The sequence below is a fragment of the Megalops cyprinoides genome, chromosome 22 (genome assembly GCF_013368585.1).
Source record: "Megalops cyprinoides isolate fMegCyp1 chromosome 22, fMegCyp1.pri, whole genome shotgun sequence".
In the NCBI taxonomy this organism is placed as follows: Eukaryota; Metazoa; Chordata; class Actinopteri; order Elopiformes; family Megalopidae; genus Megalops; species Megalops cyprinoides.
This window is the reverse complement of record NC_050604.1, coordinates 26937358-26950124: the sequence shown is the minus strand read 5'-3', so window position 1 is coordinate 26950124 and position 12767 is coordinate 26937358. Positions and strand designations below refer to the sequence as shown.

Here is a 12767-nt window from a genome sequence, read left to right as displayed (position 1 = left end):
TTGCTGTCTGGCCTTCTCCACACTCCTCAGTATTTTCTGAATGTTTACATCTGTGACCGTTAAAACTGGATAATCCGTCCCTTTCAAATATGATTAAAAGTTGTGTGACTGTTGATCAAGTCAAACAAACAAAAACAGGTGAAATAATCAGCTTCCTGCCCTGTAGTGTAAGCTGTCTCTCTGTCCTGCTCCACACAGACTGTGGAAAATGCAAACACACCCACACTAAAACATTCTTGGGCAAGCAGCATGTAGGAGGCGCTCTTACTTGTGCAGATGGATTTGGAGACGGCCTCACTCTGTCTCCCATTTTCCAGCTCAGTGCAGACTCTGACAGTGTACTCAGTGCCGGGCTGCAGGTTCGAGAGGACAGTGCTGTGTGAGGCTGTGGAGATGAACTGCGGCTCTGTCCCAGGGCTGCTGTAGGACACCAGGAAACTGTGTGGAGTTTGGTCCAGTCCATGCGGCTCTCTCCAGCTCAGAGTCAATGATGATGTATCCACTGACTCCACTGCCAGTTCCACTGGAGCAGTGATTTCTGTGATAAAGACAAAGATTTATTAATGATGCACAAGAGATGGAAGCAGGACATCAAAAATATACTTTTACCGTTTATGAGTCTGTAGTATATAAACATGACTACTTTTTATTACATTTCCTTAATTTGCGTGAAAAAAAAAATAAATTTTACAGTTGTTTATCTGTTCAGAGAAGGATAATAAGTCTGCTCATTGGCACAGAGATGTCAGACACATGATAGAGATTTTATGGAAAGCATGCTGTCTCACCTGTGCACACAGGTGCTGAAACACACTTGCTTTGACTGCCATTTTCTCTGACTGTAGCCACACCGAACAGGTACAGTCACTCAGACCAGGGAAAGAGTATGTCCATGTGAGTCACGCCTTTCACTCTGAGGCAGCGCCGCTCTGTGCCACTGACCCAGGTCACTTCATAGCTGAGAGTCTGACTGTCCATCCCCTCCGGAGCCCCCCAGCTCAGCGACACCGAGTCCGATCTCACTGCGAGGAACTGGATCTCCCCTGGAGGAGGGGAGGCTGAGAGAGATGGGGGGGAGAGTTTTGGGATACGGATCTGACACCAATACAAAGACAGAAGTATGAATTTCTGAATATTGTTGGTATCATAATTGGATACTGCCAGGAAACAGCTGCCTCTTTACTACTTAAAGATGGGTATAATCTGAGGATACTGCCATATCAACGAAAACATGATAGTACCTCGCAGGAACAGCAACATGGGTTAATGGGGGAGAAACAAAACATATAAGCATACTCGTTACATGTATATTAAACACTTGGTTTACAGAGGTAAGAAAACTGCATGTTTTCGAAATAGAATAAACTCAATAACATTGCATGCATGCTTTTGAGAGATTTTTAAACCATTTTAAATGTATATTTCTGTGAGCTGAAATGAAAAATTGAAATGCTTGAGAATGTAAGCCTGCAATTCCACCTTGGTCTCCATCGGCCTCCACCAGAGTGTGTCTCTGCAGCGCTGCCACCGTGTAGTGCTGTCTGACGTGCGTCTCGCAGTAGGAGGCAGTGCAGGTCTGACAGTACTTCATAGCTTTGCGCCTCTTCCCAATGCATAAGTCACAGGCAGGGCTAGCGCAGAAATAATGTTAGAAATAAGAGAACTGACCAGGGACACAGAAGGATTGAGCAGTGACAAGTTTCAGATGGGAAACTTTAACCAAATCTATCTTTGTGTCAGTACGGCGGCTTCTTAGCTGGTTTGTTTTAGTTTTCCCTGTCCATGTGCTCTTGTTTACTGTTTTTCCCTGTGTTCCAGCCCTGTCCTGCTCTCCGCCCTATCTCCACCCACCTGATTACCTGACCAGCTCCACCCGCCTGCCTGCACACCTGCATCCCATCTCCTCATTAGCCTCGCCCTATATCTTCCCTGCTTGTTTCTTGTATTGTCGCTAGTTCGTCTCAGCTCATCTGTGTCACTACAAGCTGTTTCCCCCCCCGTTCTACCTGCCAGCCTGTTTTGCCGATCTTGCCTGTTTCTCTCGACTGTGTTTTTGGATCTGTTTTTTGGTATTGTTCGCTGTGCTTTCCTGGTTTTGACTTCGCCTGTTTTGACTTCGTTTTATGGATACCGTTTTGGAGTTGTTAAACATCTTTGTGCATCCTGTCACCCTGTCTGCGCCTTGAGTCCCTGCCTGAGTCGTGACACTTTGATCAGACACTTATTTTTGTAGAAACCTACATATGCAAATGAAGCCTGTTATTAATGCAACAACACCAAAAGCAGTTAGTCAGTTACATTAATGATGCCCCCTCCCCCCCTTTAAATGAAGAAACAAACGTAATATCTTGGGAAGGACATCCTCCTTTGAAAACAATTGGTTGATCCATTGACCAGTCACTCTTCACAGACTGACAGCTGGGTGCTGGTGACGCTGCTCCCCTGTGAACAGCACATGGAGACACAGCTTCCAGTTAACCTCATCCTCTTACTGCGGCTAACACTCACAGCACAGAGACACAGCTTCCAGTTAGCCTCATCCTCCTACTGCAGCTCTAACTCACAGCACAGAGACACAGCTTCCAGTTAACCTCATCCTCTTACTGCAGCTCTAACTCACAGCACAAAAGAACTCTGTGTGAATATCATGCTCTACATGAGTTATTTGTCATTTGTTGCATTCTTGATGCACAGGAAGTGTGCTGTGCTGGGAGTCGCTCTGGATAAGAGTGTCTGCTAAATGAATGCAATATAAGGTTATGTAACAGGGCGGAAAGTTAGTTTAGAATGAAAAGAAAACAGAAATAGAACACAATGAACTGACCGTGGATCACAGGTAAAGCCTTCCCTGGGGTTGGGTGGTTTCTCCATGGCTTTTTCTTTTCTCCAAGGGGCTGGATGTATATGAAGGTGGACTCTGGCTGGAGTCTATAGATCACATGCAGATGTAGGTGTCTTGTATCCTGATGGACACTGGGTTCAGAAACAAAATGACTCCAAAAGGTAAGCATAAACGTTCAATGAATGAGCTTTCTTCAATATCACCTCTACTCTGCACAAATTGGGGGTGAAGAAGGAAGCTAATCTTTTGTAGTCAGGGCGGATTACATCATGCCTAAGCTTTTTATATTACAACATTTTGAGATCCTTAACCTAAGTTATATTTTTTCTTTAGTCTCATTACACAACATTCCTATACATGTTGGTATTTTCTCTTTTTGTTTCAACCTGTTACATCATCTTATTGTTTTCCAGTGTAACTTATTTTTAAGTAAGTAACAATTACAAGTCTAAGTGCCCTCCTTAGGTGATCAGGTCTGGTGATAATTTTGGAGGGAATTTCCTCATAGGCTGGTCCTCGTGCCACCGCTGGTATCTGTCCTGTGCCTTAGGTTCATACCTGGCACAGTCTCTGGTAAAGTGTCTGCAACATCACTCCCTGACACGCATTCTGCACTTACGCTTGCAGCTTGTAATGCTCCCTCCACATTTCCATGGTGTGTTACAGTACCTCACCACCTTCCAGCTGTCAGTCCCTCCCTGCCGGAAATGTTTCGCCAGCACCCTCTGGCTATGTTCAAATGCACACAGCTGCACTTGTCATTTTATAAGAGGCTTTTATATGAACATTATTGTCATTTAGCAGACACTGTTATCCAGAGTGACATACATAGGTAACGTTATTCATTTATACAGCTGGATATTTACAGAGGCAATTGTGGGCTAAGTACCTTGCACAAAGGTTAAAGCAGCAGTGTCCCAACAGGGAATGAAACCAGCAACCTTTTGGTTACCAGCCTGCTCCTTACTGCCCCACACTGCCGCTCCTTACTGCCCCACACTGCTGCCCTGCTCCTTACTGCCCCACACTGCTGCCCTGCTCCTTACTGCCCCACACTGCTGCCCTGCTCCTTACTGCCCCACACTGCCGCTCCTTACTGCCCCACACTGCTGCTCCTTTCTGCCCCACACTGCTGCCCTGCTCCTTACTGCCCCACACTGCTGCCCTGCTCCTTACTGCCCCACACTGCCGCTCCTTACTGCCCCACACTGCTGCTCCTTACTGCCCCACTCTGCTGCCCTGCTCCTTACTGCCCCACACTGCTGCCCTGCTCCTTACTGCCCCACACTGCTGCTCCTTTCTGCCCCACACTGCTGCCCTGCTCCTTACTGCCCCACACTGCTGCCCTGCTCCTTACTGCCCCACACTGCTGCTCCTTACTGCCCCACACTGCTGCCCTGCACTCTCTGTCCTTTTGCTTCTCCAGTGACTGCTGTTTACACAAGTTCTTCTGTTAACCCAATGGAGCCTGAACCTCCAGGTGTTTTACTCCCCTCGTGTATAAGAAGGTTTCAAACTCTCTTGACACAGGTTGTGGGTCATTTGAAGCTATCCCCCTGTGCAAAACCATAACTTGCAAAAATGCTTCTCAGAGCTTCAGCTGTGGAGGCAGTGTGTTTGGGACTGGCTTTGTGCGTGGCCATTGTGAGCAAACATCAGCCACCCGGAGGTTTTGCCGGTTGTAATGAGGTACACAGTGCCAAAGCAGATACATTATCCGCTGCATATTGCTTATTGCATATTGTCCCACTTATATCATTTTTGTTCCTGTACGATCATTGGTATTAATAAGTAGTGAATGCACTTCAAACATATGAACATAGTGAATTCGGATTCAGTTTCTAGTGACTGTGGCGGTGATTGTATCTATCTGCAAGTGGAGCTGCGCGCACCTGTACTCAACGCGTTCAGATTTCGCGCATGAGGAGCAGAACCCAATATGAGGCCATGCGTTTGACAAAGAGATGAGCAAACAAATTAAACAAATGAATCACCAAAATATCCAACGACCACGCCATACTCGCCATGGCAGACGCTAGCATAAAATTACTATTTGCATCACGCGTGGCGCAGGCGCGCGTCAGGTGACATGATCCTGTTCTGGATGAGTGGCCGCCATCGTTGCGCACATTTCATTCATTGATTTGCGCGCGGATTTTTAAAATTATTATTATTATTATTTCGTTCATTGCACTGCTACAGAAATGCCATTCTGTCCCAATTCATAAATCACACTTTTATCCGCAGACTGCCTGTGTTCTAGGGTGTCTTATATGGAGAATACAAACCGCTGGCGAGGCACGTAAACTTTCCTCGCGTTTTGCTCTGTATGGTACTCATCAATATAATGAGTTGAAGCTGTTCTGGAGAACAGCTAAGCAGCTGGAGTGGTGCCATTATTTCACAGCCAGTACACAACAATACGTACAGTTAACTTGTGCCAAGATTTACGCTATCGTCCAGAAATGCTTACCGGGATACTATTCGGAATACTTCCATTACAAGTGAATAGGGATATTAAAGCAAAACCCGATCTGGCGATACATGAAAGTTACTTCTAAATATAAATACATGTTTAAGTGTGAATAATACCCGGAGTACTGGTTGCATGTGCACATGGTACATTATGTCATTCTTTTGCAAGTCCGTCGTAACATCAAATGTGGACCAGGCCGACATAAAATGTAGTTAATTAAAACAAAGTTTGGCTAGAACAAATATGGTTGTCCCATTTGCTTCGCTGTATCGACTATGTGATGCGCCATGTTTTTGCAGACTACATTCTACTGTATGTAGTTCCTTGGAATGGATGAAAAAGCTAGGAGATGGGTGGCTTGAAAGCCGAATTTACGAGTGATGCCGCACGTCCTGGCATGAAGAAATCGCTTGTTTTAATCTGCTTATTTTGTATTTTAACCACACAGTCTAGTTCATATCATCTCTACTCGAATACATCGCTTACCGCCACCGAACGTCTTTCGCTTTCACCAGCCTTCAGGACATGTTACACAATAACACATGCCCTAACAGGCTAATCATCATAAGTGGGCATTGTGTTAGGTAAATATTTTGGTCGAAATCTGATCCAGGCGCGGTCTTAATCTCGCTTTATATTTGGTTATCAGCAGCATATTTCACTTTAAAAGGAGTTTCTTTTTCCAGTGTTCAGAGTATCCTAATATTAAGAATTCAATATTAGGATGAGCCAGCTCAACTAACAATTTTAGTGCGTTGTTTTTTTCTGTACGTTTTTATAATTGTGTGAAAGTCATGTTCAGATAGTTATAGACTGTTATAGACGATAATTTTTAGAAATCTTAGTAAAAGTAAAGAAAAAAGTTTCACATAGCTATCCGAACAGTGCTGGTACGATCCGCAGTCGTGGACAGAGATCATACACCACCCCCTACCCCCTTTTTATATGAACTGTACCATGTTTATGACAAAACATTTTTACGCAATAAAACTTCAGAAAAATATGCACCATCTCAGCAACTTAGGAGGTGAGAATACTAAAGTCAACAGTAGAATCCGAAGTATTATACGAACAGCGAAAGTAACGTTTATAGTTGAAATAATCCTTGAACTTACTTTTGGCACGGCAGTCCTCTTGTACATTTGTACAGCGCCTTTGTCCGGGCTGCGGTCGCCAGTACACCGCATGACCACCCAGTCAAAGAATAGAAACCGGATGAACAGTCGTTCTAGATACGAATATGAAAGCTTGAATACAAATATTGCAACATTTTTCTTGTTCAAATAGGGTCTTCATTGAAAATAACGTGTGGTTGCAAACAATATCGTGTAATGCAAGTTATTGCATGCAATTAAGCATGTGATTTGGCATTTTAGATTTTTTATTTCTTTAAGTTTTATAATACTGCAAGACTGTTAGGGTTGCACATGAGTCCCTAACGTAATAACTAAGCATTTCCCCATATTCATTTATACTTTCTTTAAAAAACCTCACAAAGAAAGAAAGAAAGAAAGAAATTATCACAAATCAGCAGTGATATAACACATGGAAACAGGTTTGTGTAAAATCTCAAACATAAGTAACGTTCATATTGGAATATTACAATCACTCTTCTGTGAAAGATCTCTGAGTATTGAGAGTTTAGTGTCCTGCTCTGCTCCATTAGCCTGGACCGAGCTGCAGGGACTTTCCCAGGTTACTCTCCCTTCTCACTCACAGACACGCCTTGGAGATGACTCATCACATCATTAAAAATTACTTCAGGTATGTGGTCAAACAGCTGCGATACGAAGGCATGCCAACACTTCTTATACTCAGAAGTCTGTTTTACACATTTCATATTTTCATATATTCAGGTTTTTTTTAGAACCCAAAACACTACACTGAGAAGGTTGTGACATGACCCCTCCTGGCTGAATGGGATGCTGCTCTTACCAGAAGCACTGTGTGAAGCTGCTGCAGTCAGAGAGGGAGGAAATGCTGTGTGACAGAGAGAGGCCTGAGGTCTGCACAGTTTCTGCTCTGATGGCACAGGGGGAAAGGAACTGCTCTGTTTGGGACAGTCACAGGGGGAAAGGAACTGCACTGTTTGGGACAGTCACAGGGGGAAAGGAACTGCTCTGTTTAGGACAGTCACACGGGGAAAGGAACTGCTCTGTTTGGGACAGTCACACCTGACTGTGTCTCTGCCACACAGAACCACATCTCCCACTATAGCATGAAAACCTCAATGCCTGTGGCCGAACAGAATTTGTATCTATTCATGTTTAAATCCAAAGTGAGGCTGAGATGGCTGCCCTTGAGGTCAAGAAGGAAAGTAAGAAAGACCCTGTCTGAAGTGAAAGTCACAGTGAGTGTCCAAAGAGGGATTTTCAGACCCTGGCATGAAATACAGGGGTTTTCCCTGTTTTTTCTTTCAGGTTTTTTTCCCCTGCAGAAGCCGGAAGTGATCAGACTGATGCTCAATGCAGGACCCTGAGCAGAGCAATCAAACAGGTTTGACTGCTACAAGCAGAGTCATTCTGTTGAGCAAACAGGCAAATAAAATGTTTGACATAAATAGAAAGATGATTCTTCAGATGGAAATAAACACAACCCATTAGGAGCAACTTCAACACAAATGACACCCACTGCTTTACAGCATACACATGTGTGTATACATGATTATATACCTGGGGGTATGCGGGTATATTGATACCATATGCATAAGTGCATGCACACATCTGTATTAAACGCATATCTTGTTGACATTTTGCTGCCGTTGGCACAGAGCACTGGCTTAGCCTGCTGCACAAGGCTCTTCTCCTTAAGCAGCATGGCACCCACCCATTTTTAACTCAAAATAGGTTTTAGCCAACGTATGAAATCGGTTTCAACAGATGCACCAGGCTCCAGGAGAAAATACAGGCGGGGGCACAAAAAGTCAAATATTATGTAGACATGGGGGTATGAAGAGCCACCGGGGGGTGCAAAGCACTTCTAAGAACAGCCATAGCACCCCCTCAGCCTGCATCTCAGCTCCCCGGCTGTCTTACAACACAAAGTATTCCATTTTTATGTATTTCACTGTAAGGTATTTTTGAATTTGGCATCATTATTATTTTTATTGTAGTCCTGTGTCCAGGGTGGCAGATAATTTCAGGTCATTTCACTCAGGCAGAAATGTGCTGTAGTGAAGCTTAAATATTTGGTACAATCCCCTTTCATTTCCGCTTTCCCCAAACAGATGTCTGTAATTCAGCCGCTACGCCCGCAGGACCACAGCGGGGCATCCAACCAGTAACAACATAACGACATCAGCGCGGTAATCTAACCCTCCTACGCTTTGTTACTAAGAGCTCACGAATATCTGAAACACGGAACACACACCTGGATTAGCTGTGACTTCTCTAATATATTAATAATGAGTTATTCCGTACTCCAAGTAGCGCAAACAACCTACTACCGCTATGAGTACATTCTCCTGCCAATCACGTAGTAGGACCCGCCTTCTAGCAGACGCGCTTCCATTCCCGGGAAAAGAGGACGCAGCCGCTCATGATTGGCCCCTGCAGTGTTTAGACAATCTATTTGCCGGAAGAGGCGTCAGTCAGCTTTCGAGTTCCAATCGATATATCCAATCGGGAAGGTCGGAACTCCGATGGCAATGTAATGCAATTGATTGCAAAGCAAAGCGATTGTCGAGTGCTCCGGGAAAAGAAATGTCATCTTAGCAGTTCAGTGGTGCAGTTACCCAGTGGAAAATAGCCCGTTAGCGCAGGCGGTTGGTTAAAACGAGGAAACAAGTGCGGATCCGATTGTATTCATAGTAGCCTACACCTCGTTGTTTACAAATCGGCAGCTATCAGTTTGGGTTTTCCAGGAGCAGCAGGGAAACTCCACCTTTAAACACAATCCGTAAGTCGCACGTTAAACCTCCGAAATCCAACATTTAACATTCACACCCTAGTCTGCTATTATAAAACAACGGAGGGCCGTTACTGGTAGCTTTGTGTACAGAATCAGCGGTGTAACTTCGATAAGCAGGACAGGGAACTCGCTGGCTACAGCATCTTAAAAGAGGGATTAGCAGCAATGTGACGAAGGAGGGGGTGTCGCCGGACGTACACACACAATCGCCATTTCCCCTCTACCGCACCCTTTTACAAAGGAAAATATTCGACACATTCCCACCAGTCATGATTTTTATTGCAGCTGGACTTTTATTATATTTTCTTTATTTGATTTAATTGACAATTAACTCTGACTTCTTAGATGTCGGTGAAATGGGGTAATTGCTAGGCTTCTAGCGCCAGGGTGCTGAAATGTAAAGACCAATACAAATAATCAGCTTGTCAGCTTTATTGACCGTCATTTATGCGTTTTTGAGTTAATGCAGTCAGGCCTTATTCTGAAGCGCATGCACGCTGTCTCCAAAGCTGCCTTGTAGACAGGGCGTCGGACCGCGGGTAATGGTGGACCTGACTAACCAGGGCCCTGCCTAGATGGGGGGGGGGGGGGGGGGGGTGCTCCAAAAGCCTCGGAAAATAAATTAATTTTGGTTTCTAATTTTGATACTTTCTGTTATTGCAGAAATAAATTATAATTGCCATGACAAGTTCTGCTTATCTGCCTGCTGTTTCCTTTATCTGCTTATCTGCCTGCTTCCTGCCCCCACGCTACCCCCCCCCCCCCCCCCCCCCCCCCCCACCTCAAAAGCAAAAGTGGTTTGATCCACCGGTGCGCAAATCTCTGTCGTGTAGGCTAAATAACGTGGCTAAAGAGAGCAGTCAGTGGCTTTGGCCAATTCTGTAACCAAAATGAAATCAAGATCAAAATCAGTATTTCAAAAGCGCAAGCAGCGCAGAGAGCGAGAGAGAAAGCTTAAAGAGTGCAGGCAACTGCGGACGAGTTTCTTTCAGAAAACAGGTGAGCCTTAAGTGCCAAATAGTAAGTATGTTGCGGTAATGTAATATAGCTTGCTAACAAGCTATTCGCTAGTTAGCAGTCACTCATGACAAGCAGAAGCTGATAAAGAAGCAGGATTTGATTCAGTGCAGCTAGTATGCATTTTATTAATAGTTAATGTAACAGTGTTTTTGTGATCATAACCCAGCGAAGTTAGCCTCAGCCCAGCAGCTAACCTGTAAAACGCACACAGAGGATTTAACATTAGAGTTTCAAAATGAAATCTTGCGGTGGTCCCTCCTTATCCGCGGTTTCAGTTACCCGCCGTCCGAAAATATGAAATGGAAAATTCCGGAAATAAAGAGTAAGTTTTGAATTGCGCGCCGTCCTGAGCGGCGTGATGAGATGTCGCGCCGTCCCGCCCGGGGCGTCAATCCTCTTTGTCCAGCGCGTCCACGCTGCGTGCGCGGCGCCGTCTCCGTTATCTGATCGACTGCCGCGGGATCGCAGTGCTTGTGTTCAGTTGCTCTATTTTATTGTTAGTTGTTGTTGTTAACCTCCTTTTTTTGTTTTACTAATTTATAAGTTAAACTTATCGCAGGTATATAAGAGTGTGTGTATATATAGGGTTCGGTACTACCCGCGGTTTCAGGCATCTGCTGGGGGTCTTGGAACATATGCCAAGACTACTGGTATTGTGCAGCGTTTCCACTTGGTCTTCCCACACTTGAATTCTCAATGCCATCTACAGCATGCAGCTAAAGAGTATTTTTGGAGAGGTGTGCACTGCCTTGAGAATTTTTTGTACATTACCTGTAACAGTTGCTGGAGGTGAACGGGCTTTTAGCAAATTGAGATTTGTGGAAAAACTGCTTAAGATCAACAATATCCCAGGAAAGACAGCCTGGCACTCCTCTCAGTTGAAAGCCAGTTAGCAAAAAAAAGTTGGACTTCAACGATCTTATACATGACTTTGCCAACAAGAAGACCCGACAGTGGGCTTTAACTTGAGAATCAAATGCCTAATAAATGCAGACAGCTGGCACTGTTTGAACAGATATCAAAATTTGAACAGATAGCAACTGTAAAATTCTCATTTAACCACGATCTGATTGATGAAGCATGCTTACTTTGTTGATTATTAGCTGTTTATATTGTACTTTATTTTTTTGTTTTTCTTTTTTGAATTTCCCTAATTACATTGTTGCGAACAGAGACTAAGTTGAAGTCTAATCCTCACTGAAATAAAGCAAGATATATGATTCAAAGCACATTTACCTTATTGATTGATTGTTTAAGCCTTAAATGCATACCAACCAACCTAAATAAATATAACATAATAAATACATTATATATTTTTTCCGTCCCTTTATTTTCTTGGGAAGGGGATGGGGGGAGGTAGGGGGGGGGGTCAGTCTACAGCAGAGTAAAAACATTAAATGGTAAAGGTACGAATGGGTCATCCAGCCCATATTAACCCTTTATTTGCCTGTAATCTAGAGTGAATATCCATCACTGTTTGACTTTCAAGCATCCCAGTCTCTAGCTACAATTCAAATCCTAGCAAGTTATTTTGCATTTCTAAAAGTCTGCAAGGAGTGATCTATAGTTTTAATCTGAAATGTACTTTAACATTTCTAATATCAATCAATCTGTGCTCTCTGGGTCTGAACGAAGAGCTTAACTTGAAGTTTAACCTGATTGGTCCGTAATATCAGTAAAGTATTTAGAGTTTAACCTGATTGGTCCGTTATATCAGTAGAGTATTTAGAGTTTAACCTGATTGGTCCCTTATATCAGTAAAGTATTTAGACTGAGTCATTCACTGGAAAAGGTAAAAAGATTCTCTCATCTTGGCAACCAGCCAGTTGCAGTGGAGGCTGTAATTCTGACACCTGCAAGTCTCTGCAGTGCTGTGGGAATTTCAGGTTGCTGCTGAAGGCTGTGTCTGATTGGTCCATCTCTTATGTTTCTTAGAAGGGAAGATGCAAGCTGTGGAGGACAAGCGTCTGTGTGAGTATCCCATCATGCCGTGCGGTAGGAATGGGGCTGTTGGCTGGTGAAAGCATGGTGGTGTCTGTCTGCAGTCTCACTCTGTCACTCAGTGTCTCTCAGCAAAGCAGGATGCTTCTGTTCAGGGCTGATTGCAGTTTTGCAGGGTAAGTATCGGAGCAGCTGGGAGTGGTGTAGCAGTCACCTCAGGGTGGGCCCTCAGGTGTGAGGATTTCAGTTCCAGAGTGCAGAATGCTAACTGCCCTCAGGCCCAGCACTCTAACCCCTGCTGCATCACTATATCACCACTCCAAGGCCCTCTAACTCCTACCCTCTGTCTCTCCCTCTCTCTCTCTCAGTCTGTGAGCAGTGCCGGCTGTATTTCAGTGACTCCTGCCCCGCCCACGGCCCCCCGCACTTTGTGAGAGACAGCGCGGTGTCGGAGGGGGCAGGGCAGGTGGACGGGGCCTCCCGGGCGGTGTGCAGTCTGCCGCAGTGCCTGGTGCTGGTGGAGCACTCGCAGGACCCCGCGGGGGAGCTGGGCGTGTTTGCACAGACTCTGCTGCCTCA

The 12767-nt window shown here is 44.7% G+C and overlaps 1 protein-coding gene across 1 annotated transcript; it reads right to left on the bottom strand.

Annotated features, from left to right (window-relative positions):
- Positions 1 to 864: 864 nt before the first annotated feature.
- On the bottom strand, positions 865 to 5798 carry LOC118769536 (tripartite motif-containing protein 16-like). The gene is made up of 5 exons (XM_036516666.1): positions 5694 to 5798; positions 2825 to 2973; positions 2341 to 2442; positions 1480 to 1631; positions 865 to 1058 (listed from the first exon to the last, which is right to left on the bottom strand). Exons 2-5 carry the CDS (start codon positions 2869 to 2871, stop codon positions 865 to 867), a joined length of 495 nt encoding a protein of 164 aa, XP_036372559.1. The 5' UTR covers positions 2872 to 2973; positions 5694 to 5798.
- Between the last annotated feature and the right edge of the window lie 6969 nt (positions 5799 to 12767).

Bases quoted from the DNA above. Each gene is read 5' to 3' on its own strand.
- LOC118769536 (XM_036516666.1), bottom strand. From the start codon at position 2,871: ATGGAGAAACCACCCAACCCCAGGGAAGGCTTTACCTGTGATCCACG. The intron at 2,443-2,824 runs GTCAGTTCATTG...TGCTGTTCACAG, and splicing joins GGCTTTACCTGTGATCCACG to GGGAGCAGCGTCACCAGCAC. The intron at 1,632-2,340 runs GTTTGTTTCTTC...TTTCTGCGCTAG, and splicing joins TGTCCTTCCCAAGATATTAC to CCCTGCCTGTGACTTATGCA.